Genomic DNA, 27,743 nt, shown 5'->3' with positions numbered 1-27,743 from the left:
TATATACACATTTGTTTAAGCATGTGTATGTGCATGTGATGATATTTTGCATTTCTTTCTTTTAATTATTCGTTTTATATGTAAATGGTTTGTAACTATAACATAGAAGCAGCATAAACTTAAATACAAATATTTATTATAGTTCTAATTAATGCTTTAAAAGTAGTAGGAATATAAAATCAATTTAGGTTGACATGTACTCTAAATAACATATTTTATTTAAAAAGTATAAGTAAGTTTTGAATTTTGTTTTTGTTAAATTCAGTATACTAATATTTTAAGTGCTCAAAAACTTTATGAAACAAACTCGATCAGTTTGAATACCAAAAAACACCTTCAACTCATTTATTAGCCAATAATGCTATTTTAACATTATCGTTTATTTTTCTTAAAAATTTGCAGAATATTTTCACATTTCGTCACACGTAAACCGAATTCTTGACAATTATCAACCTTCTGTTTTTTTTTTAATAATTTGTGAAACTACGAATAGTAAAATAGTAAGTAGTCTCAACTACCAACGATTTGACAGTTTGAAAAACATTTTTTCAATATCTAAAACTGAGATCATTACTTTTTAGTAAAAGTCTCACACATTGTTATTGTAGTCTTCTTAACTCTTTTTTATTAATGTTTGAGTTAAATTTGCGAAAACATCGAAATCTTCCAAATAACCAGCCATACAAAGTATTATAAAAATGGTATACAAGTTTGAAAATTGAGGTTAGAGCGAAAAATGTTGTTATTTCACACGTGTAACATTAAATAAAATCAAGGTAAACTTATTGCTAATTGTGTAAGCATATCCCATGAAAAACTTGCCAAGCGTAAGCGCAACTAAATAGTACTTAATATTCGAAACTTATACTGTATTTTACACTACATTCGTGTTTTTGGTATGATTTCCAGTTATCAGCTTTTATTTATTTTTATTAGTATTATTTTGTTGTTGATTATTAATTTTCTGGAATGGTTGCTAAGCCCTTTTGCAGCAATGCATTTACTTCACCATTGTTGCTGGTGTTGTTGGTTTCGGCGCTGCTAGTATCCAAAACTAAATCCAATTCCGGTATAGGATCACGCCAATAATTAAAATTGGAGTATTCTACAGCGCCCTCATCGTCGCGTAAGGGTGGGAAGAGCTGATCCACAATGTACGTCATGCTGCAGTACCTTTAAAAGTGAAAGTAAAAAAAGTTTTATAAGCAGTTTGATATTTGTATTTGAGAAAATTAAAATCGCAAAGAGAAATTTATAAGCCAGTGCTTAACACTGTACAAGTTTATTAGATTTATATATTATTATTTTATATATTAAATTGCATAATTTGAACTACATAAGTAAGCGAAGCTTTTGTCGTAAAGAGAAAAAAGTCTTGGAAATATGCCTCATTGTGGTGGTGTTGGCTGAAGTATTGCTGAAAATATGCTTTACAGCAGTCTAACATAGCTAAACTTGTTTAAGCGCCGAAAAGTATGCTATGTTATTGTTGATATCTTATCAATAGCCATATAGTTGACTATATAAGCGGCGTTTTTTGTTGACGTCACAAATTTGTTTGAAAATATTGTTAAACTTATTGAAGCGCTGAAAAGTATGCTATGACATTGATGCTATCTTATAAATAGTTGCTAAATTTGACTATATAAGCAAGTTTTTTTGTCAACCTCACATAATTACTTCAAAATACGGCTGTTTTGTGGTGATGTTTGCTAAAAATTAAACTTAAATTACTAAATTTCTATATGCGCCACAAAGTATGCTATGTTATTGATGACATTTTATATACATATACATATCTGACTATATAAGTAAAATTTTTCTGTCGAAGTCACATAATTGTTTGTAAATATTGCTAAACTTGTCTATGCGCCGAAAAGTATGCTATGCCATTGATGCTATCTTATAAATAATTGCTAAATTTGACTCTATAAGCAAGGTTTTCTGTCAAGTTCACACGATTTCTTCTCAATACAGCATTTTTGTGGTGATGTTTGCCAAAAATCGAACTTAAATTAGTGAACTTGTATAAACGCCGCAAAGTATGCTACACTATTGATGATTTATTTATAATCATTTAAGAACACGTTTTTAATATCGTTGTTGTTATAGCGGCAGAATTCGAGTGAGTATACAGTCCTTGCCGGGATAAAAAATTCGGGTCCGGGTAAAAAAAAAAAATCTTAAATAAATTAGTATGCATTTCGAAAATCGTTTCGAAAACGTGCTTAACCAATACATATTGACAAGATTTAGTCATTGCGATATTAACCGCTTTTTAAGTTGTTTTACTGCGCTAAATGAATTGTACGGTAAAATATTTTGAGGTTATGTCTACTGTCAATACCTTTTTAAGAAGAAAATTTATGTAGAGTAGTGTCTATATTAAAAATATCGTTGACAAAATAATACTAAATTCATTTGCCTTTCAAAAATACAAAAATGGATAATTTCAGCAATTTATCATTTACAAAAGTCGTCGAAAAAATATATTTTTTAATAATAATTACAATAATACAAAATATATACATATTTTTTACTATTTTCAATATTACTCATTTTTACAACGGCGCTACAAGATTACCGCTACCATATATTAATAACATAAACAAAGAAAACAAGCCAAACAAATGTTTACTTTTGAATTTTATTCAATTAACATATTTTTAAGCATTATATTTAACACTTGTATGCATAAAAGTGAGTATGTATATGTATGTACTATATTTGTAAAAATATGTATGTATATAGAAAATGCATAAATACTAATTGCTTCGCTTAATGCTATTCAAGTATATTATTAAAAGTGCGTCAACAAATGAATAACAGTAATAGTGGTGCATATTAGCAACAACAAAAAAAAACTAAAAAAAAAATAATAATCCCAGTCCAGCTTGTGGATTAAAAATGTTTATATAATATTAGTGTATAAATTTCCATAAACAATTTGCTTAATTAATTAGCAAATTACAATTACAAATTATTAAACAAAATTTATTTTCCTGTACTTTTGTATTTAAGGTACATACTGTAACGCTTATAAATATATGTATGTGTGTAAATATTGTTCATTTAACCTGCTTAGTTAGCTTTCAAAGCTTTTTGTTATGTATTATTATAAAAACTAGACAATATATAGTCTATATTTGTTTTGCTTATTGCCAAAAGGCAATGTTTAAATATGCTTACTATGGACTAGTCTTATGAATTTTATTCTTACGAAAACTGGTCGCATTGTGAAAGTTTTGTGAGTGCAATTAAATTATTTAGGCACAAAAGGCACTGCAGTCACAAACTGTGAGCAGTACGATATCACATTTGTATTGTAGAATCACTTATATACATACATACATATGTGCAAAACTAGATCACAATTATCACAATAAAATCAATTTGAGCATTTATTGCTCAGCTTCAACGCGTTCACGCTATGTTGGTGAAATATTTTTATTTATATATATTTTAAAACTCTCCCAATTAGTTGCAAGCATGTTGGGGGTTACAGCGCGCCATACAAGAGCCACCGGCAATAACTTAGGTACACAGCTTAGTGTCTTGCTCCAACCGCAGAGAAGTTTATGACTATGCTGTTGCGCGCCTGCACAAATTTACTTTTCGTTTGCGTTATTTTGCCATTATCTTGTCTTAACAGCAGACCACGTTCCTCGGCAACTACTGTGGTAGCAGTTTTTTCATTGTCATCATCGAGATATACATCATCTGTATCGAGTTCAATGCCGTCATCTGATTCGCTGAATTTCAATTCGTCCTCCTCATCGTCATCGTCAAAGGTGTCTGTACGGTACTCATACAAGTTGACATCTAATAGCGGGAAGTACTCATCGACTTCGAGCGACTGATTGATGTAACCGCTATAAAAATGTTTGCAAAGCATTTGGAAAAGATACACTTTAGCAACTTATGCTTTTTTCATATTGGTTATATGTACTTTGTTCGATTGCTTGATTTACTTATACAGATGAATGCACAAATCTTAAATACATAATGCTTTTTTTAGTCCATACAAGTGCATGGGCGTATGTGAACACTTTTGTCGTAGTGTGAGTGAAGCTTTTAATATTGTACTGTTAAGAGTTTTTTTTTTCTTTTTTTTACAGTTATGTTAAAGGTACATGAATTGCAATGATTTTGAGTTTAACTTTTATGTATACAATAAATATTTCGAAATTTTACATGAATTTTTGTTATTAACATGAATGCGTTTTATTTATGATCATATAGCATACACTTAACAATTATTTGAAATATTTTGAAGTGTTATGTTATGAGTGACTCGAAAACTAAATTATCGAATATTAATAAATTTCGATTCATATCTATATATTATATAATACATAATATAATGTCATATAGGTCTCCTAATATAATTAACCGTTTATAAATACATAATTTGATCAATAATGGATGCGAGCACATCCTGCAGATATAACGGGGTTTTCAATAAAAGCGCTACAAAAGTTGTGACAAAAGTCCTACCAAAGTACATTCGATGCCATTATGTATGAAACTCGATTTCTTTTGCATGGCACCACGTATTGACGTAGTCCCACAGGAAATAGTCTAACGGCGTCAAATCGCACGACCGAGGCAGCCAATTGACTGGGCCATTTCGTAAGATAACACGTTCACCAAGTCTATATATCCAATTCGGACCAAAAATCAGGTTATCAGAAGTACGGACCAATGACGCCGCCGTCCCATAAATCTCACCAAACTGTAATTTTTTCGCGATGCAATGGTGACTTATGGAGTACGTGTGGATTGCTGCCTGACCAGTAACGCATATTTTTTTAAAGACGAAGTCATTCAGACAGAAATGAGCGTAATCGCTTATCCGGTTCATTTTCAAGTTTTTGCTGAGCCCAATTCACGAACATACGACGATTCTGGTGGTCAGGCGGCTTCAGTTCTTCCGTCAATTTGATTTTGTAAGGACGTAGGCCAAAACAATTCGCTACAACGAAGTCACAGAGATGCCCAACGCTTGAGAACGACGTGTAAGAGACTGATTTGGGTCTCCCTCAATTGATGCGCTAGAGTCAGCAATATTCTCGATATTACGGGCGTTTCTTTCTCTCGCTGGCACGGGAACATTTTATACTGTGCCTGTGGATTCGAAGACGCTCAATTGTTGATCTGACAGGATGATTATGAAGACTATAAATTGGACGTAGCGCTTTTAAAGTTGAGGCCACTGACTCCGAATTTCTATAGTAAATCTAAATAATTTCGATTCGTTGTTGGATCGTATATCTTTCCATGATGAAATGGCAAACCTTACTGAAGAGAAATGTCAAAAGAGCGGGAAAAATATGGTGTCGTTTGCTGTTTCTATCGGTCTACTTTTATACCATTCCTATTGTAAATCCCGTTATATTCTTCTCTTAGCAAGTTTTAAAATTTTCTTTAAGCTGTATAAGACTAAATGCCACAATTAAACTGTCTTGTTTTTACAGCCTTTGGTTCTGTTTTGTTTTTCCTGTTGTGCGAACCAAGGTAACGATGCAAAGGCTCATATTTCTTTGAAACCTAATTGTTTCGACTAGAGCTACTATATTTTATTATAATTATTATATGCTTTTTCGTCATAAAAACAAATAAAAATTTAAACTTCTTAAACTCGACTCTATCTAGTATGTTGAAAGTATTTAGAATGCCTCAGGGAGGCATTATTAATATTCTAAGAATTCCTTTACCATAAGAAATATAAGTATATTTTCCTTAGAGTATTTTACTATGGTAGCAAAAATGGTGACCCAACATTTTTCAAAATCTTAGCATACACAAAATCCTACTAATTGCCGCCACCCACGATGAGCATATATTTTGTGTATATATATGTACGTACATGTGGTTATATGTGTGCTTATGAGACTCAAGCGCATTCCATGGCAGGTACAAGTATATACATATGTACATATACGTATGCAATATTCATCACTTAGTGACATTCACCACATTTAGCTTTACACCACCACTTTAAGACGATTGCATACAGTTTCTAATGGTTAATTGTTTACTACTACAAATCGATTTAATTGATTTATGTGACTATATATAAGAAAACAGATTTTTTTGTGGTACTTACGATGACTGGAATGTTTGTGTTAGCTCGTGCTTCAATTCGCCCTTGGTGTTAATCGTGAAAATGCGCATAATGGGTATGCCAACAGCGCGATAGGCCCATACATCCTAAAATAAAAAAGTAAAGCATAAAAAATAATAAATATAAAACACACACACGAAAATGATTCAAATTTAAGTGACATACATTGATCCGATTGCCATAGCCGGCATAGAAGGGATCCTTGTCGGGGAAGAGCTCACGTATGTCAGAGAGGCAAGCGATTTTAAATTGTTCCGGCTTGCGTTCGATCACCTCACGATGGAATGCCGAAATAAGCGATGTGGGATTGAGCAATAATGGCCCATCGGGTAGCTTAACATCACCCTGACGTATGGAACGTAAGTATTCACGTGTGGCACGTGATTGCCCAATAGCACGTGCGGATAAATACAATAGTTTATAGCCATTTTGTTCGATTTTCGAAAACAATTGTGCCACACCCAATTGGGCCCAATCTTTGCCGACCATTGGCAAAATGTGACCGAGCACATCTGATTTGGTGATCGTGCCATCAATATCAGAAATGACAACTTTGTCGTTGTGCTTCCAGCGGAAGAGATAGCATTTGCAGCGTGTGGTGCCCTGATAGGCGGTGGTGACGCTGAACTCAATTTCGTTCATGCCATCCTTCAAGTTCAGTTGTTTCTACAATCAGAAAAGTAATGTAATAATAAGTGAGGAAATAGTTAAAAAAATTATATATTTTTTTACTTACAATTGCTTCTGAACTAAGGCGCAAGCTCTTCTTGTAACGTTCGTTTTTGTTGCCGTTACTGCTGGTTGCTTCAGCCTTCGAGGAGGCTTGCGATAAGTCCTCGAGATTTTCAACTTGTGCTGAGGTGTTTTCAGCATTGAGCGTCGAGTCAGTTTTGCTTAGTGTATTCTCACTAATATCTGGTGAGTTGGGACGTGTTGTTTGTGTGGCCACGGCAGCTTGGTCGGCGTCTGAAAATGATAGGGATAACGGAAAAATTTATGAAATAAATTAATTATTATATATAATGAAATATGCGATTTTGTTGTTTTTCGACAAAAATTTGAGATAAAGATAATAAATACTTAATAGGAAAATTTATTTTCAATTTTATAGACACCAGCTTTTATAAGCATTTCTTCATATCACATAACCTTCAAACTAATAAAACTGTAAATTATCAAAAATTAAAAATACAAAATATATAAAATTAACATAAAATAAAATAAATAATAGAAAAAAATAAATAAAAGAAATTTTGAATAAACAGACTAGTAAAAAAAAGAAAATCTTTCCTACCGTTTAAATTTGCTTTTTAACAAATTTTAGTTAAATATACATAGTTTGTTATTAAATTTAAAAGTAAAAAAAAATATTTCTTCTACCAAAAAATAGCAAAACGTTAAAAGAGATCTTGCTGTTCCAGTATTTATAGATTCCTCATTCGAAAATTAATTTTTTTTGTTACCATTCTCACAAATTTTTCAAACTCAGCAAGTAAAAAAATATTTTAAATTTGATACGCAAATAAAAAAAATCGTATTTTATACACTCTTTAACTCCATACTCACCTCGCTCATCAACCTTGTCATCTGGTTTGGCAATCTTTGTAGAATTCGGCACAGCGCCAACCTGCGAACGCCGCCAATTCCACCAGGAACGTTTCGATTGAGCGCCAGCACCTGCTGTGGTGCCATCCGGTTCGCTCTTGTTTACCGATTCATCGGGTTTGGCATTGCTCATCAGCTGTTCAATGGCATCCTACATTAGGAAAAGAGAAAATATGATTAAGATTGAATATTCTAAATTATTTAATTTAAATAATTTTTTGACAAAAATGCGCATAATTTTTGCATTGCATTTGTATGCCATTAGTAGGCGTGCTTGCGAACTTACGTTAGTCAGTGGTTTCTGGAATGTTATTATGGTCATGACAATTGGACATGCAGCTGCCCACGTGTAGTATTTGCCATTCAGGCGTACAACTAGATTTGGCGATGAGAACAAACTGGGATTTTCGCAAACCTGGGTATTTTGGTGTGTAATGCAATTAGTAATCATTATTTTTGTTTTGGTGTTTAAATACTTTTTTTCAGTAACAAATGGATTCTGTGTAATAACTACTAAAAGGCAATATAAGATATTTTTGTAACTAGTGAAGTGTTGTTGTTGTGTGTTAATTACTGAAAAAACTATTATTGTATAAAATTTTAAAATTTAAGAAAAATTTCCTACATGTGAATTTTTAACCTCAAAATGCTGATTAAAAATTTAGATGATTGTGATATAAAATAATACTTGCAACGTTAGTAAAATTTGCAAAAAAAAAACTTAACTCATACCAGAAACTAATATATTGTCAAACAAATTAGTGTTATTTGAATAAATAAAATAAATGCCTTAAAAATCTCCTTGCATTTTAGTTACACAAACAACAAGCAATCAACTTACATCAGAATACTTAATCATGTGTTGATCGAACTCTTCATCTGATGGCTCGCCTTTGTCACCGACGCCACATAAAGACATCGCCACAAAGTCCAGGTATCTACGGCAATGAACATTAACAAATTATTAAATAAATTATTTAGCAACACGACCATTTTACTAGCTACTTACTTTGCATCTGGTGGCTTGCCATCCTCATAGTCCGAGTCCACGCTCTTCTGACCCTCCATTGAACTAGGCGAATGTGGCAAACTAGTGCCATTGCCACTTTCCCGATCATCATCGCCGGATTGTAACAGTGTGCTGCTTGTGGCTGTGCCAGCATCAGCGTTGACATTATTTGTCGACTTCGTTAGACGCGGCTGTGGGAAATATAATGCAGCCATTTCTGGATCCATACCTTCTGCATCCAAATCGGACAAGTAGACACCACCATCGTTGGCCTGCTTGCGCATCTTATTCGTTTTCTTCATAAAATTGAACATGCCACTTAGCATTGAGTTGCGTTGTGCCGACTGATCGCCGCTGCCGTCCACCTTTTCACTCGCATCGGGTGTCGGCAATTGGCCCCACTTCCATGAAGCGCTATTCGATATCAATTCAGCATCGACATCTTTTTCACGCAACGAAATCTCCAATTCGCTATCGCTTTGTATGGGTGTGGAGGGACGTCCAGAACCGCGTCCAACACAACTGCTAGCACCACCTGAAGGCGTCACCTCGGTATCGCTGAAGAAGTGTATATCCAGATCGGGTATACGCGTGCTGGGCGTAATCGGTGATGTTTGGCATGTTTCGCTGATGGGACTCTCATCACCAGCCGTGGCGGAGACGAGCGGTGCCGACTGTTGATCGTTATTTGATTTTGCTGTGGCTATCTCCTCATTCGACGATGAGTTGGTATTATTCGAAATGGAAATGCCGTCACCTTCGTCGGCATTTGTGTTATTGCCGTTGGCGCCCTCTATAGGTGTGGTGCTGCCAATTGAACTGCTCGACGATGACTTGCGTTGTGCATTCTTTTTCTTCATTTGTGACTTCTTGCGGCGTTTCTTCTTGCCACCCTTGGATTCGTCCTTTGCACTCGTATTATTGGAGATAGTTTCGGCGGTTGTAGTAGTGGGCGTGGTGATGTTGTTGCTGTTTGCATTATTTGTATTGTTCGTGTTGTGCTCTTTGGCGGGAAGCTCATCTTTGATAGCTGGCTGCACGGTGATCGCCGGTGTGGGTGCAACCTCTGTTGTGTTGGATTTCTGTTGAATTTTGCTTTCTGTTTGTGTGCTGTTAATCCATTCCTGTTTGGAAAAGTGTTTTTATTTTGTAAATTAAAGGGTCTGCAATTAATTTTTCATTTTGCTGCTCACCTTCTCTCTTTCAACGGCTTCAAATTGAAAGATTTCCTCGTGTTCGGCCCACTCCTGCCGCAGCTTTTGCGTAGTGTACTCTTGCAGTTTTTCACTAAGATTACGTCGCTCCAATGTATTGTCGGTGTGTCTGCAATGAAGTGAAGACTCGTCTTTTAATTTGTTTGTTGGTTTTGAAAATACTTATATATTTTTTTGTTATATAATAGTTCTATATTTTATATATAACTAAGTTTTATGAATATTCGATGCTCAATTCTCTTACATACATACATATATGTATATGTTTGTATGCATGCCTAAGTATGTGTAATTTCATATATACTATTTTTTTGTGACACTGAATAACTGTTGTTTGCTTCAAAATGTATGCATAATGTAAAATGTTAACGGTACATTAAGTTTCTATAAACTAAAACCAAAAAACAAAACACAACACTACCTTCTGTGACTAAAATCTGAGACTTGATTCTCAAATTTCGGCACTTGATCTTCCTTTTCGGTCTCTTTTGAAAAGTCAATGGAATTACGACGCGGCAATGGCAGCGGCAGTTGTATGTCATCGCTAGCAATTCTATATAGAATAATGAAAATTAAAGAATTAAAAACAAATTAAAAGTGTGAAAATAAATAAATAATATGAAATTAATATATGTATGTGCATGTATGCAACAAATCCAATATACATACATACATACAAACAGATGCACAACGCAATTTATAGTAAGTGCAATGTTAGAATGCAAATTGTGTGTAGAGTTTCGAAATACCAACTACGAAATCGAACTAAAACAAGCATTTGTGCATGCTACAACAACAAAAATTTCGAAACTAGCATAAAATTTCTCAAAAACTTACTTTGACTTGCCCTCGAGTGTGTCGTCCATTAATGTATCATTGTCAAATTTGTTCGGAAAGTAGCTGCTCGGTATCGGCGACGTAGCCATATTCTCTGGCAATGCTTCAGCATCCTCTTCGGGACACTCCTCAACGAAGAATGCCTCACCGGAGTCGCCCAGTTTCATGTGTATGTCCACGGGCTCACCATTGATCTCGATGTCAACCTGAAAGCGCAATTAATTGATAATGTTTAACATTACATTTGCATATTTTGATATTAAATATTAATATTTATTAATATTAATTAATATTTTATCATTAAATATTAATATTTTAACACTTTTGTTTTAACTAAAAAATTTATTTTGCAAAAAGTACACACCACTTTCTCGCGACTCCGCAACACGCCCAGTTTGCCGAAACGCACGTGGAAGGGTGAACATTGAAATTCACCATCCGGCTGCTCAACCACGATCACATCGATGGCACCGGTGAGTGTAGCACCATTGATTTCATTGTAGAACTCTCTGAAGTTGCTGAACACCTTTACTAGGCTATTCATTTTGTGGCTGTGGCTGTTGCTGTTGCTGCTTCCAGTTAGTTTTGTTAGTAGTAATTAAGTTAAAAAGTTTTTGAGTTTTCTACTCGCAGACGTCTGCTTTCTTGGTAGCAATGCCCCGTACTAAAAGTAGACGTTGAAACTGGCTTCTGCTTTGCTTTCGCTCGTCGTAGTGTTCTTTTATAATCGTCAGTTATTTAGTAGGCTTTGTATACTTAGTACTTAGTAGGTTATAGGTAGACTGACCATTTGATTTTTTTTTTAGTATATCCACATACTTATTTTTCGGCCATGTTTTGGTCTTTTGTCCAAATGGCTACACAGTTCTAGCCGTTATGTCGTTATCTGTGGAAAAATTAAAAGAAGATAATAAAATTTCGTGTAATTAGACGGCGAATAAATATTATCGTTATTGCATTAAGATTGTATTCAAAAAATAAAAATATTTCAAAGTTCAGTTAGACATGCGAATTTTTGAACAAAAACGTGCCTGACTCGTGATAAGACTACAAAAAAAAAAAAATATGTGTATGAATTCATCTTCATATAATGGATTGATTACAATGAGTCGCGGAATTGTGTGGTCTCAATATACCTCCTTTATTGCTTTTGTTCTTCGCGTTGTTTTTAACAAAATTATTCTGTTTGCCCCGTCTCATCGAATTAAAACTTTGCAAAGTTTATTGTGCTTTCTTTTTTGTTAGAACGGAAGAATAATGAATTAAGCTTTCTGAAACTTTCTTGGTATCTAATTACCTCCACAAGATTTTTGAAGCATATTTGGCTCTTATACCAAAATAAAAAGGGACACACCTAGTGTTAAAAGCCGAAAAAACATAATTTTTAAAAATAAAATAGGTTAGGTCAATATGGTAGGCCATTAGGAGTCCCCTTAAAACCAAGATTTGGAAAGTGTAATGTAGAAGGCATCGGCTCAGTTTCGAGGGTCTTTCGGATACTGACGATCTCGGTAATTTTGAAATTGGTCCTTTGAATCATCGAATTTCGAGCCCATCATTAATCTAAACGTAGTATAAATCTTTAAATAAAACTGGAACCCACTTAAACAAAAACCACGATCGGCAAACTCAATTAAAGAAACTATTCTGAAAATTATTTAGAGAGTTGAAAGTTAATTCACTCTCTTCGATATTCCGCACTATAAATGGGATATGGTTTCCATAACTATTTATTCACCAATATGAAAAGTGAAATATAGTTAGATTGGCACCATACAAGCTTTCTTCTGGCACATTTTCACTCATAAAATTATTCGAACTTTGTACGAGCCAAAATATTCTACTTGATTATTCATATTTTTATAAGCAAAATGAACACTAGCATACTATATATGATACATATATACTAAATTTTTACATATTATATATCCTGTGTTCATTTATGTTCTTGAGGCTTAACAAGCTCTTTGAAAAAAAAACACACATACACAAAATATTTGTCTTGACGAATTTCGCTGACTAAAATCGCAATTAGGCAAGGCCACTAAAATTAGTCTAGTACTTAGGCATTCAAATATATGTATTTATGTTGTTTATGGGTCTTAAAACAAAAATGAAAACGTTGACATACACCCAACAAAGTCGAAATAAAATAAAATTTGCAAATTTTAGAAAAAAAAAACAGTGGAAAGTTTTCGGCACCAAAAGAGCAGCAGACAAGCTAAACAATTTCATTTAAAACCTAAACTTGGTATTTGCATATACTCATCATACACATGTATGTATGTGCATATAGCAATTTAACGTGCATAAATTTTGAGACATTAGATAGAGCGGGTAAGGGTACAAAGTAGACTATACTATACTTATGTATTTGATCTGTGTTTTCAGAACTTTTGCCTAACAAATTGGCGCGTGACATTTATTTACTTATTGTACATGTGTAAAAGTTAAGAAATGTTAGGAAAGTTAACTTAAAGAGTCATGTAAATGTGTGTATATATGTATGTAATTGTATGTCTTTCACATTACTCGCAAATGTTTGTAATCACCTGCGCCGTCCTGCGTAGATGACAATTAAAACGTAAGTACAATTAAAAAACACGTCTTTTAATTGACGTCAAAGCTAAGGAAAAACGTTAACAATACAGTTGACGCTCTTAAAGGTTTATTGAAGGTACAATGTACATACTGTCATACTCGTACATACATAAGTATGTATGACGGTCAGTTGAAAATTCGGGCGCATTGCCAGCGCGTGGCTATTATATACTCTTTAAGCATGTCACTCTTTAAGCATCTGTGTATGAAAATGTATATATGCATATACGTATGTATAGTATAATATGTACGTAAGTATGCAAAAGTCTGTGTGTGCATTTGCAAGTTCAAGTATTGTCCCAAAACTGACAAAGTCACCTGTGCTCGTTAAACCTATTTCACAGCTGGCAATTTGTAAACGAAAAAGGAAAAACATCAAACAGACAGAAATATGGTATATACATATGTATAAATGTATGTATACAATATCTACATATATACTAATGTACAGATTATCACGTGTATACATACATATATCTACAGACATTTATGAGTGCTAACACCTATAAATAAGTGTCTATATCCGTTAAATCATTTAATTATCGCTTTATTCCAAGCAGACTATAAGTATTTATAAACTTATTTATACCAAAAAATATTTTTAATTATTATAAAACAAATTTTAATATTTCTATCTTTAATATTTTAACAATTTCTAATAATAGTTTTTAATTGAATTAATATATTTATACCAAAAGAAAAATATATTTTTTAATTATTATAGAAAAATTTTTTAATATTTTTATATGTAATGTTTTAACAAAAAAAAATTATATGCCTTGATTTGATTATTATTCGAACTGGATTGGTGTATCCAGTAGCTCCATCGATAGTAACTAAAAATTTTCTTTTATTGTTAAAAAATTAATATAATTAATCAAAATATTATAATGATAAATATAATTATTTTACAATTGTTTTAAAATTATTGTTTACAAAGTCACTTAAGGGGGGGTAAGGTATTTAATTTTTTTCACTTTTTTTTATTTTTTAAATTGAATGCACGATATCTGAAGAATATTGTGTTAAAATTTCAAGTCAATTAAAGCAAAATTGCCGAAGTTATGAGCATTTGTATAGCTGCCCCATTTTCGTACATATACCTGACCCGACCCGAGCGCGCTATTGTTATTTATATGGAGGGGTGTGTACATTGCGTATACGTAACTCTTCTATATCAAACAAATATTTATTGATTGTGTAAATATAGAGACAATTTCGAAGTTATAAATGAATGTCAAGGTTAAATAGTTACGAATTTAAGCAAAAATCTTAATGTGTATTAACATATGTATCTACATATGTGCATTTTTAAGGAAACATTTACTAAGGAATTCCGCAATTTTTTTAGAAAAAAAAATCGCATGCTACTAATTTGTACAGAAACTAAAACCAAACAACGTAAAATATTTCATGTTAGTTGTTCTATATGCTCTGCTAAAACTCGGCAAACGGAGGAGGGTATAGGATATAGAAACTGAAGAGGTTAGATCTTCTTATTCTTTACTGGTGCGGTTATAACCGAGGAGATTGGATATAAAGTTAAAATTCATCAACGAATATACATATATTTCACTCAAGGAAGGTTAATGTTAATACAAATTTCTTTTAAATGCGTGTAATATTTCTAACAGAAACTCAACAGAGTCTCAAAGGCGACACATAAATATCGAAGAGACTGCATTTTCAAGAGATCATAATTGAAGGTCGCATAATTTAAAACTTAAAAAGATAAATATTATTTCATATTCATGTTTGAAAATTATTAAGTTTCCTGAACAAAATATTCTCTTTTAGCAGCCTCGCTAAAGTGCGAGCGACCTATAAACATTACCTGTTCTAAATCAAGTATAAACTTATTGGCAGCCTATGGAAAAAGCCTAATTGGAAATTTTTGTAAGCTACTTATTTTTAATATATCGTTAATTACTATAATAAACAGTATAAATAAATAAACACATATGTACATACATATATACAGACATACCATATACTATAGTTATGCTATAATGATAAGAGCACGCGTGATATTATAAAACAAAGTGCTGCGGCATATGTGGGTATTTACTTATACATTTTTATTAAAATAATTAAAAATATACGACTTATATACATGTATGTATGTCTATGTCTTTGTTTGCGATAAGAACTTGTGCTTGTACTCGGTAGAAATCAGCTGATTTAAGAAAGAATTTTGATTTATTATCACCATAAATAAAAATGTTTTCTATATTTTTTAAAATTAGCTCCAACTGCCACACCTCTTGCATGATTTAGCATTTTAATTTCGTTAATTGTTTGCTTTTTTGTGAGTGTTTGTAAAGAAGATGATACATTTTAACAAGTGAGGACCTATATATGGTGACTTTGTCAAGGAAATTAGAAAATTAGTATTTAATGGTATATGAAATACTTATGAAATTCATTACTTTGTAGAACAAAAATTAAAGTTGGTTTTAAGTACTATATATAGTACATACAGTGTATGTATCTCTGACCTCAGGAAAGAAGGGATAAAAACAATTTATGGTAATCTTAATTTAATATGCTAGTAATCTAAAAAAAAATTCTTAAAGGCGCCCTTAAATCTTTAGATCATGGCAAATGATGAATCGAGCAAACAGCTGGTTTAAAGTCATGAGAGCTAATCTTATGCTAAATTCACCTCCATAATACTCGTATTGTTGTTGATTTCAAATTAAAATACAGTTAAAAGATACCATAATATGTGTACAAATTCTTGAATCAATAAATTAAAAAGTTTTCTCAGAAAAAATTCTGGAAAATTCGTTTTTTCAGCCTCTTAACTGTATATAACCGCTTAAAACAGCTTATGCTTGAGGCTCACCAATTAAAAGTTGCTTAAGGTACATATTATTTTTAGATATTTTTTTGTTAAAAAAGTAACGGTATATTTCAAGCTCAAAAATAAGATTGCACGTTTCATAAAAGAAGTTGACCTCGAGTTCAAAGTTGCGATAGTTTTATTGAAAGAAGACAAAATCCGGTTTTTCAATTTTGTATGCACAGAAATAGGTTTATGAATGTAGTTGCCTGTACCATATACATAAGTATACATATAATATATGTATGTTTGTATATCGAACGGTTATGTTAAGATTTCAAATTATTATTTTAGTCTTATTTCGAAATAAAATTAATAATGACGCTAAAAGCTCTGTTTCGATATATGTATTTAGTAGAAGACATATTTTTAATTTTTCTAAACAACTTTCAAATTGAATTCTGCAAACGAAAATTAGATAAGATATACACATTTCGTCTAAACAAGTACATACATATATACTGATATCAGCTGTAGGTCCTTTCCAAATAAATATTCTTACTGATACTAAGTCTTGAAATAAAGTTGAAAGATACCATAATAAGTGTAATAATCTTTAAATTAATTAAAATTAATAGATTTAAAAATTTTCTAGGAAAAAAATCTGGAAAATTTGTATTTTTTGGGTTTTCTAAAAGTATATAACCCCTACCCCTTAAGCTCTATGATATTTGAAATATACAAGGTTTCTGTATCAGGTCTGAATAATATAATATTTCTATACACATCATATTGGAGAGAATTTGTACTGTCAAAGTTAAAGCAAGAAAGCTATTCTAAAAGCTCCAATAACACTAGTTTACAGTCATTTTGCGACTAAGATATTATAGACTGTTTCTTGCTAATTTGCTAGTTGCTGAAACCGAAAATGATAGTACAATTTTTCCAACATGTAGGAGTTTTTATGCTGTCAAGGAGTGCAGGGGTCAAACCATCGCCGTTTAAAAAATGACAAAATTAGCTGTAAATTATAGAAAAACTTTGAGCCCAAATTCGTTATCACAGGACACCTCAAATTTTCTACAGACCTCTTAACACACCAGTCGCAATTTTTTTCTTCAGACGTCGTATTTTTTCAACAATGATACCGGTGAAAACATAAACGTCAACAGCCGGTCGAATAACCACCAAGTTCGTGTGAGATCACACCGTAAGACTTTTTCCTGTGTGGATATGTAAAAGTCTATGCGGACAATTTCGCTTCGATTCAGGTCTTGGAGCATGCAATTAGCCAGTTACCAGTCGAAATGGTAAAAAGTTTGACTTAACCGATGGACCATCTGAGATGTATCCGCGACCAACATTTGAAAGAGATAATATTCAAATAACAAATGAACTTTAAATAACATTAAATTTGAAATTTCTGCGTTTTACTTCAAAAAAGTACGGATCTTCGAAATAGATCACCCTTTATGAAAAATATTATACCAATGTATGTAGCTATAATTCTCGAAAGCATAGCACGCATGGTAAAATAGATTCTTTGACAATCTGATTCACAGCTGCTTGAAACCCCTCCAAGGTACCGCCGATTCAGCGGTTAAATATACATACATACATACATCAAACATGTTTAAAAATAAATAATTGTTGTTGCAGCTCAATAACAAGAAGTTAAACAACCTCAAAGTGTAACCAAGGTAGCGACTTGTTTTATAAATCCACATAAAGTGGATACATACATATGTATGTACACCTGCGAACTCATAGAAGCTTTGGCTCATTTTTCAACGCTCGCTAGCTAGCGAACTCGCGAACAGGTGATATGGCTTAAAGTGCATTTTGGGTCGGTAAACTTGCCAGTTACTAAGCAAATAAACACGTCACTCAGCAATATTACACAATCGTCTAGTTATTACAGTACGGTTATATGTTAACATGTGTGTGTGTGTTGAAATGAAACTCCCAAGGCTTTTAAGTGTATAAAGTTGCATATGAAAGATGTCGATGATTCATGCTTCTAGCAACCTGGGAATATGTCAAGTTGGTAAATAAAAGTCAGCTGTTGTTTGATAGCAACAGCACAAACAGGCGGATAAAGATAAAGAAGTTAACTTCGCAAATGTAATATAATAATTTCCACTTGTGATTTCCGGTCTTCTTTCACTTGTTATTTGATCATTTAAATTATGGCATTAATTAAGCTGAAACTATTTGAATTTTTATTTGTTTTCGCTTTCTTGTTTTGACCAATTTGGCATGCAGTGCGCATTTCTATATATACTTATATGTGTGTGTGAATGGATTTGTTTTGTAGGCGCGTGATAAACTGAAGAGCTACTAAAGATTAGGCGTTATCAAATTATAGCACCTTGTGGTTAATAAAATACTACTGATGATAAGTTCGAGCTGTCGATAAGTAAATATCACATATGTACATATAAGAAAGTATATAAAAATATTTGACATGTGTATGTAAGTAAGTGAGGAATCCAATTGTATTTGCAAACCCTCGTGTTTTACTGTAATTCATGGAAAATAGGGTTATTGCGTGCTTTCTCTTTTAAGTTAACCACTTTTGTTATACATATGTATGTGTATACGTGTATGTCGCTATAGAAATATTTATTTATAATGCTAATTTCCTATGGGTATTGCGTTTCTAAAATATACACTGTTGACGTCAGGATTATCGAGAGATTTTTTTTGTGGGAAATCGAAAGATATGCAAATATTTCATTTGTGCAAATACTTCTCCACGAATGCATATGTATATTTGTAGGGTATATACAGTTGTCCACAAAAAAATAGGAGTGGCCACATGAGAAAAACGAATTGTTATTTTTCATTAACAAAAATGTTTGTTTTTTTCAAAATTTTTGCACAATGTAATTTGCTAAATATCTATTAATATTTCCAAATTTCATTTATTTCAATTAAGCATAAGCAAAATTTTTTATCGCAGTTTATATCAAGTAAACTAAAAAACTAGTTCCACAAAAAAATAGGAGTATTTTATGGAATACGTGACCGTTCTATATTTTTAATATATAATGCTTCCAAAGTTTCACAGAATATTAAAATAATTAATATTTCGTTTAATAACCTCGATTTTTTAACACAGCATCACATTTCGAAGGCATGGAGGAATCTATGAGATCCTGGCATCGTTTTATTGGTATTCCTTTACAAGTCTCTTCCACTACTTGCCATAAATCTCTCAAATTGATTGGTTTCTCTTCAGCTACTTTCTTCTTGATATCTGTCCACAGGTTTACAATGGGGTTGAGGTCACGAGACTGAGCAGGTCACCACAAAACCTCAACTCCGTTGGCCCTAAACCATTTTTTTTGCGCACTTGCTAGTATGTTTAGAGTCATTATCCCGTTGATATACCCATATTAATGGCATATTCCATGAGGCATGTGTTAACTTTACCTTATATAATATTTTGACATATGCCCTTTGGTCCATGATGCCTTCAATTAAGTGAATAGGACCAACATCACAATGTGAAAAACGACCAAGTACCATGATTTGGCATCGTTATGTATAACGGTTTTTGTGGTAAACCGGGGATTATATTCTGAGTTAGGGGGACGTCGGACAAAGTTCCTAGAGCCTGTACTACCAAATAACTCAACTTTGGATTCGTCTGACCACAATATATTTCGCCATTTAGACGCGGGTCAGGAGACATGCTCTTTCGCAAATTATATGCGGGCTTCCTTGTGTTTCTTTTTTAATGGGGGTCTTTTTCGTGGACTTCTGGCAAATAATTTGTTCTGCTCCAAATGCCTACAAACAGTTTCAGTATTAACTGACAAATTTAGTTCGTCATGGATGCTCCTGGCTGAAGCGAAAGGATTAATTTTGCAGTAGCGTACTATATTGCGATCGTCTGAAGTGGATGTTTTGAGCTTTTGTCTACGAGTTTCATTTTTGTTTCTATAATTAAAGGCATTTTCTATCATTTGAGGAGAGCATTTTACGATTTTTTGAATCTCTTTATAAGTTTTTCATAGTTTTCTCAATTTTTTTTATCGTTTTCCGCTTTTCCTCTGTATAATAATTTTCTCTACCCCCTGGTGAAAACCTCAATGATTAAATAAAATAATAACTAATTAAAATTGCTGTTAAATTATGGAACTATATTTACTTTTCTAATTTTGTGAAAATTTTTTATGTTAAGGACTATTTTGAAAACGAAATATCTAACACTCCTATTATTTTGTGGAAAGCAATAACCAGTGTCTCCGAGAACTAGCAAAGCAAAAGAAGAACAGCAATCATCACAATAAAAATTTGTTTTGTATTTTAATGCTAGTATTCCGTTATGTGTACCGTTATTGTTTCGTGTCATTAACATGTGATTTAAAAAAGTTATGCAGCCAAACACATTTTTCAGATTGGCACTCCTATTATTTTGTGGACAACTGTATATATTTGATATTAAACCCTGCCAAGATAACCTCAAACCTCAAAAATTGACGGATTAGTTCGCGTATATACAGACAGCCGGACCCGACTAAATCAACCCAGCCCGATCTACGCCTGAACAACGTTTACGATTTAAGTTTATTACGAAAATTCATGTACAGTAAAGTCAATTTCTTCTAGTTCTGACACAATGGGTATGTTAACAAGCAAAATTGCCGCATTTGGAACAAAGAGCAGCCTGAAGAGATTCAATAGCTGCCTCTTCATCCAGAAAAAATAACGATTTGGTGTGGTTTATGGGCCGGTGGAATTATCGGTTCCTTTTTCTTGAAAAATGATGGCGGTGAGAACGTAACCGTCAATGGCGATCGTTATCGCGACATGATACCCGACTATTTGATGCTTGAAATTGAAGCTCGTGATCCCGGCGATATTTGGTTTCAACAAGATGGCGCCACTTTCCACACTTTCCACACATTCCATCAATTAATGAATTTATTGAGAGAACACTTCGGTGAGCAGATAAATTCACGTTTTGGGCCGGTGGATTGGCGACCAAGATCGTGTGATATCACACCGTTACAACTTTTTTCTGTGGGAATGTGTGATGTCTAAAGTGTATTTGGACAAGCCCACTTCGATTCAAGCCTTGAAACAAAACATCACGCGTGGCTTTCGCTAGTTACCAGTCGAAATGCTAGAACGAGTCTACGAAAATTGGACTCAATGGATGCACCATCTGAGACGTAGCCGCGGCAAACTTTTAACTGAGATAAGCTTCAAAAAATAAATGCCAAAGAATGTTCTTTCGAATGGTGATAAACATTACCGTTTTAACTTGAGCTTTCTGTGTTTTTTCTTCAGAAAAAATAGAGAGCTCGAAATGGATCACTCTTTTTTACAATTTCTTATCATGCTAAAAGTGTGTGTTTTTTTTTTCAATCTTATCAATTTTGTTCGCGCCGTTTTCATTTCCCCAAAAATAAATCGCAAAAATTACTTTTTTTCGACCTCTAGCGGTACTTCCCTCCTTAACTTAAAATTATTTTGCAGCTGCCATTTTTATCAGCCAGTCTTCAAAGCAATATCACAAACTAGCTTGTAAATTCTGCCGACTCATTTTCATGGTTGTATGACTACATTAATAAAAGCGACAAATTACTCAACTAGGAGTTATTAAACTACCTACATATACACATACATGCATACGTTTATGGATACATAGTTGCAGGCTACTACCAAATTCTTGCGAAATGTTTCGCTTCGTTACATTAAATTGGGTCTTATACTACAAGGTAGTATTAGAGTTCATTATACAATACTATATTTGAAGAGTTTTTTTGTTCAAAGCAGTAAAATAATTTCAAAGTGCAAATTAAGGTATTTATTGAGTGTAAAAAACAATTTGTGTTATATATCGAGATAAATATGTATGCAGAATTGTAGAGCATGATATAATTTCCTAATAAAATTTTACTAGCAAATTGGCTATAGTCATACCACTCGTTGCACGCTCTACATATACATACATATGTATGTGTGTATGTATTTAATATATGGACATTTGTAATCAAATATCTGTATAAAAATACAAATACATAAATGATTAAGTACATGTACATGTATGTATGTATGTTTTTAACTACCCTTACGATATTTTCTTCTTTATTGCGAAAACTAACAACGTATGACTAAATGGCGTGATCGACTACACGGTAGTTCGGTTTAACCGTTTTATGATATTTGAATCATATGCAATAATTTTGTTTAATGTTGAGGAAAATCAAAAATTAAAATCAACATTTTTTTTTAAATCTATTTAACTTCATTATAGAAGATCAAACTATTATTACTATAATTACATTCACTGAACGTTTATTTAGGAGGATGGAGCCATGTGTAGAAGTTCATGCAAGTGAGGAAAGTTCTCTGAGCTCCACTTACTTGGGAAGGGCTAAAAACGATTCTTTTACATATGGCATAAGCGGCTCAAGACTTCCGGTTTTAGACAAGTATCCTCTGGCTAGCCAAAAAACATAGGTTTGAAGGCGAGCTAAATTGTGAAGGAGAAACATCCCTCTCCATGGACCCGCCACGTAAAAAACATCTCCAAAGAAAAGAGGAAAACAGCCTTTCGCTGTTGTAAATTCGACTACAACCGCGTAAGTGGTGTCTACGCCAATAAATAAGAACGTTTATTTAGCAATAGTATATCTCCTTCTTCTTTGTAACTTCTCAAATAACTCGCCATTAATGACACTTCCAATACTTCTTTCTTCGACTCGGCGGCAGAGGTGACCCTATTCTATACCAACATTTCTTTTTTCTCGTAACTTCTCAGCTATTACGAGCACTGAAATTGAGTTCATAAACCTGGAGTAACAAATTTTTGACCGTTTAATTGATTTCAATTCGACAAATCGTTAAGAGGTTAGCGGTTTCTTTACTATCTACGTACTCATATCTTTATTTGTAGCGCTACGCTATAGTTATGTAACATAACTGATGTATATACATACATACATGTACATGTATATGTATATTTGCGATGCGTGTATATTTGTTGAGCGTATTACCGAAAAAGTTCAATGTACAAATTTATAAATTTTTTGCTGCTCAAAGATAACGGTTTAATGAGTAGTATGGTCAAAGGTAATTATACTGAAAGTTTCTTCTGCTGTTTTTTGTTATGTAATGATGTTTTGTAAGCCTAAAAAATATAGCTAACAAATATAAGGTCTTATTTTAGATTCTTAAATAAAAAGCTGTCAAAAGAAGCACATGTTTTTGACATTTATATATGTGCAGATTGTTTTTGAGATGTATGTACATATGTATGAGTAGTACTGGGATATAATTCACAAGCCAGATCACAGTTCAGTTTTATTCAAACCATTCATATCATAAAGCTTGCGATCTAATAAAAGCAAAATATTGTAGATTTCATATATTTTTTAGTGTGTTTTCTATTTTTAATTTTTTCAAGGTTTTTTTTAAATTCTTTTATTTCAACCTTACACGTCAGATAATTTTCGAGCCAAAAAAATCAAAATATTTTTATTTTTCATCACTTTTATTCGAAATGAAAATCTTAAACCCCTAAAAAACCACCCTATACATACACAACTTTTATTTTCGAGCTCCTTTGCATATTTTCTTCTGAGCCATTTTTAACAATTAACATTTAAACCACTTTTTATTTGAACGTAAAGTCCTACACCTCTACAAAAAACGTCCTATACATACTATTTTTTGAGCTCTTTTAAATATTTTTTTCTTTTGAACCTTACATGTCAGAAAATTTTCGAGCAAGCAAAACTAAAATATTTTGATTTACTTATTTTTTTCTGTATTTTATTTGAAATGAAAATCTTAAACCTCTAAAAATCACCCTATACATGAACAATATTTATTTTTCGTGCTCCTTTTCATATTTTTTTTTAAACCTCTTTTACAAACAACATTAAATCCACTGAATATCGTTTAAATATGTGGTATTCTTAATGACATTCACAACTTCTTTGTTTTCTCAACCTTTGTCTCTCGACAAGCTCGATTTCATTAACCGCACTAAGGTACCACACGCTTGTACTCGTAATGTAAACACCGAACATGGCTTAAATCGCACGATGCGTGTAGTGTGTTATGCACTGTTTGTAATTGAGTTAACCCAACGCACCGCCCTCTTATCGCCTGTACTACAAGACTTTATGGTGTGATTTTGGTCTCTCTGTTTTTTGTATGGCATATGAGCAAATCACGCCATCTGTATCTGTTTGAGGCAACTTTCACCGCTCCACCGACAGCTAAAACCGGCAAAATTGAATGCGGAATTATTTCGCATGTCGAATTAAATGAAAAAGAGCAGATGTAAAGAAATATATACATACATACATACATACATACATAGGTATGTATATGAAGGTGTGTATATAAGCATGTGCTTAGGCATAATCATCACGTTTTTTTGTTATTTTTTTTAATTTTTTTTCGCGGATTCCGCCTGGGGCAGGGAAAGACAAATACACTTTAAAATTAATAATTCATAATATTTGTTATTATAAAGTGTGAAAAAATATACAGTTATGTTAATGTGAAATAGCTAATTTCCTTTAATGTGAAATTTTCGCTGATTTAAATATATTAATTTATTTGTTTTTGTACTTTTGATAATCTAATTAGAATATGATTATGTTTATTTTGTTATATGTATGCTTTCTTGCAAAAGCTGTATATTTTTGAAAGGAAAATATAAAATACATAATAGAAAAAATTAATTTGTTAAAATTAACATTACTGCTTTAAGTGGTTTGTTGTTGTTATTTTTAAATTAAAAATTAGCAAATGGCAAAAATAGCAAAATAGCATTAATATATTTTAGTAAAATTTTTATAAATTTATTATATTTATGATTTTTAACTGGTACGTTTCTAAATAAAAACCAGTGAAAAGTTTAGACTTAAAAATTTTTAATTTTTTTGCATCAACATTTTTTTTAAATTTAATTTATAGCATTTTTTGTGCATTTTATTAACTATTTCATTGAAATTTTAATTTTTTTTAATTCTTTCATTAACATTATAATTTTTTTTATACAATGTGCGCCAGAAATGCATACATATGTACATACATATGTATGTATGTATGTACATGTATTTTTAACAATTAGTTTCTAAATAAAATCCAGTAAAATTTTATTCTTTTAATTTTGGCATCAATAATTTCGGCATTTTTTACATTTTTTTGTGGATTTTTTACATCAAAAAATTTTTTTTTAATTTAATATATAAAATTTTTTTTGTAGATTTTATTAATTTTTTCTATGAAATTTTAATTTTTTTTAATTCTTTCATAATTTCTTTTTCTTAATTTAATTTAATTTTGAAAACCACTATAAGAATACCAAAAATATATATGTATGTACATGTACATTTATGATATGTATTTCTGCATCTACGAGTATGTATGTAAGTGTGTGCACACAAATTTTATTGCTTCCCGCCGAATCATCTGTTTCGTAACGTACAAAATGCCGCTAATGAACAATACACAGAGAGTCAAAGGCTATAAAAAGAAAATTGTAACATTGTTGTTGCTAAGCGTTCGCTCAAACAGGCACACATACATACAAACAATACAAGTCTGTATTATGTGAGTATGCTTGAGTATACAAGCCAAGCTTCTGCCCCCGCTAAAGTCACACTAACCAGTCCGCAAGCGAAGACTTCAAAATGACAACGAATTATATTGAACGATGAGAGAGAGAGGCGACAAACAGAACTAACGAAAAACTACACAAAATAAAATACAAAAGTTAATAAACAGCACGTTATGTTATTTGTTTCTTTGCTTAAATGAATGACCCTCGAAGGTGATCCGGGATTTTTAGATTAGACATGCATGGTTTTTGCTGCTTTTGGTAGCCAAAGGTGAATACAGGAGAAATGAGAGAGAAAACAGATATGTTTATATGCTAATATGTTTCTATGGCAGTTTGCACCAGGCGAACCTTCACAAATAAACAAATAATGCATATCACTAAATAACACTAACGACCATCTAGCAAGCCGTTCAATCAGTATCAAAGTCCATTTGGCGCTGAGTTGTATGCGAGATCAAGTATAAGGCACAAAGTATAGGCAAACAAAAAAAAGTAATAATAATAATAATAAGTGAACGCTAATAAAACGTAAGCAGCACGAGCAGCGTACATTGTGCCTGGGCAGACACTAGGTGATTTCTTGTATGCCCAGCACAGTCTGTTCTGGTCACTTCCATCGGGAGATGTCTCGCACGCCTCCACAAATTTTGTCTGCCCATATGCTTTGAAAGGCGTTTTTTTTTATTTTCTTGGTGTTTTCTGTATACAACTAAACTTTCTTTGTTCTTAACAGAGTCCATGCAATATGGAACGCTGAATGCGCTTTTTAACACAATTGTATCTATTAACGGTGGTTTACCTTTTTTGCTTGATTATTTTGGCTTCTTGTTCCCGTTTATGTTTTTTATTTTCTACACTTTGTCTTATTTCATTTAGTTCACAGTTTAGATATTCTTATTGCACCAAAGCAATAATTAATTTAGACAACTTTAGCAAGCATTGCCGTCTTGTCTTCCACACACATCAAATTCACTTATATTTTGCTTTTACTACACACTTTAGACCTTTGCTCTTTCAGTTATTTCACTATAAAGATTCTTAAAATTGATTTCCTTTGCTTTGTTGAAACATTGATTTCACAATTTCTTGATTTCCGTTCTACTAAGTTTCTTAAATGTTATTGTTTTCTTCTGTATAATTTTTTCCAATCAATTTTGTATTTTCCGCTTTGTAGGCCTTTCTTTTTCTTGTAGTTGCTCCGACAAGTGCGATTTCTAGACTGAAGCTTGCGTCTAGCAGCGTCGAGTCATATAATCTGGCAGCCGACGAGCGAAACCGCTGACAGCTAACCAAGTATGCACACCACCTCGGCAGGGAGAACGATAATCAAATTAACTCATGCACACATAACTACTTATCTGCCATGTGAGAGTGTTTTTGAGAACGCTTCAGTTGGGGCATGCTTTGTTTCTGCGGGGTGGCTTGTTTCGGGGGGACGAACAAATAGCCGTAAAAAAACGAAAGGCACACAACTTGGTAGGGAGTCAGCGGAAGTGAAAACTATCGCAATATTTAGCGCAAAAAAAAACCTTAAAGAGTGCAAGTACCAAAGCTTTTGCTATTGAGTAGCACATGCTCTGAGAACCGATCGATCACGTACGCTAAATGCTCAGTAAATTTTTAAGAGGTTAGTCAAACCATGTTCTCTTATTTTAGGTCCCACAATTTTTTTATTTCCTACTTTTTGTTGTCACTGCAAAATACGTAATAGGGAATGTAAAAAAAACTATGTGGGAAGATTTTCTCACCGCCTACGAGTACGTCAACATGCATGTAAAGGTTTCTAATAAGATAAGGAAGGCGATGATTAGAAACATCGCAAAAAATATTTGTTAATCCCCATTTTTTTAATTGTATAGCGAATATAAATCAACTAATCGTACAAAGAGACATATCATATAGATCCGACAGGACACACTTCTCAGTTGAATGTGGAAGGAATTTTTTTCTCCATAGGCTTTCAA

General features: G+C 32.6%; 1 protein-coding gene across 4 annotated transcripts; it reads right to left on the bottom strand.

Moving 5' to 3' along the window:
- LOC105227296 (phosphatidate phosphatase LPIN3) lies at window positions 1-27,020 on the bottom strand. Of its 4 annotated transcripts, none has more exons than XM_011206561.4 (13): window positions 26,579-27,020; window positions 11,157-11,678; window positions 10,793-10,998; window positions 10,377-10,508; window positions 9,935-10,064; window positions 8,742-9,865; window positions 8,574-8,670; window positions 8,019-8,147; window positions 7,694-7,883; window positions 6,864-7,093; window positions 6,293-6,793; window positions 6,110-6,213; window positions 1-1,173 (listed from the first exon to the last, which is right to left on the bottom strand). In XM_011206561.4, exons 2-13 carry the CDS (start codon window positions 11,334-11,336, stop codon window positions 957-959), a joined length of 3,240 nt encoding a protein of 1,079 aa, XP_011204863.2. In that variant the 5' UTR covers window positions 11,337-11,678; window positions 26,579-27,020; the 3' UTR covers window positions 1-956. The 4 variants fall into 4 exon arrangements, with proteins under 4 accessions (XP_011204863.2, XP_011204862.2, XP_049307613.1 ...); XM_011206560.4 differs by lacking the exon at window positions 1-1,173 and adding an exon at window positions 2,628-3,872; XM_049451656.1 differs by lacking the exons at window positions 1-1,173; window positions 8,019-8,147 and adding an exon at window positions 2,628-3,872.
- Between the last annotated feature and the right edge of the window lie 723 nt (window positions 27,021-27,743).

This window comes from Bactrocera dorsalis, chromosome 3 (genome assembly GCF_023373825.1).
Source record: "Bactrocera dorsalis isolate Fly_Bdor chromosome 3, ASM2337382v1, whole genome shotgun sequence".
Taxonomy (NCBI): Eukaryota; Metazoa; Arthropoda; class Insecta; order Diptera; family Tephritidae; genus Bactrocera; species Bactrocera dorsalis.
This window is presented reverse-complemented; position numbering and strand designations above follow the sequence as displayed.

What these genes read in the sequence shown, in the direction of transcription:
- LOC105227296 (XM_011206560.4), bottom strand. Translation starts at nt 11,336, where the DNA reads ATGAATAGCCTAGTAAAGGTGTTCAGCAACTTCAGAGAGTTCTACAAT. An exon ending in ACACTCGAGGGCAAGTCAAA is followed by an intron (nt 10,509 to 10,792) that starts GTAAGTTTTTGA and finishes TATTCTATATAG; the next exon opens with AATTGCTAGCGATGACATAC. An exon ending in ACATGATTAAGTATTCTGAT is followed by an intron (nt 8,148 to 8,573) that starts GTAAGTTGATTG and finishes CAAAATACCCAG; the next exon opens with GTTTGCGAAAATCCCAGTTT.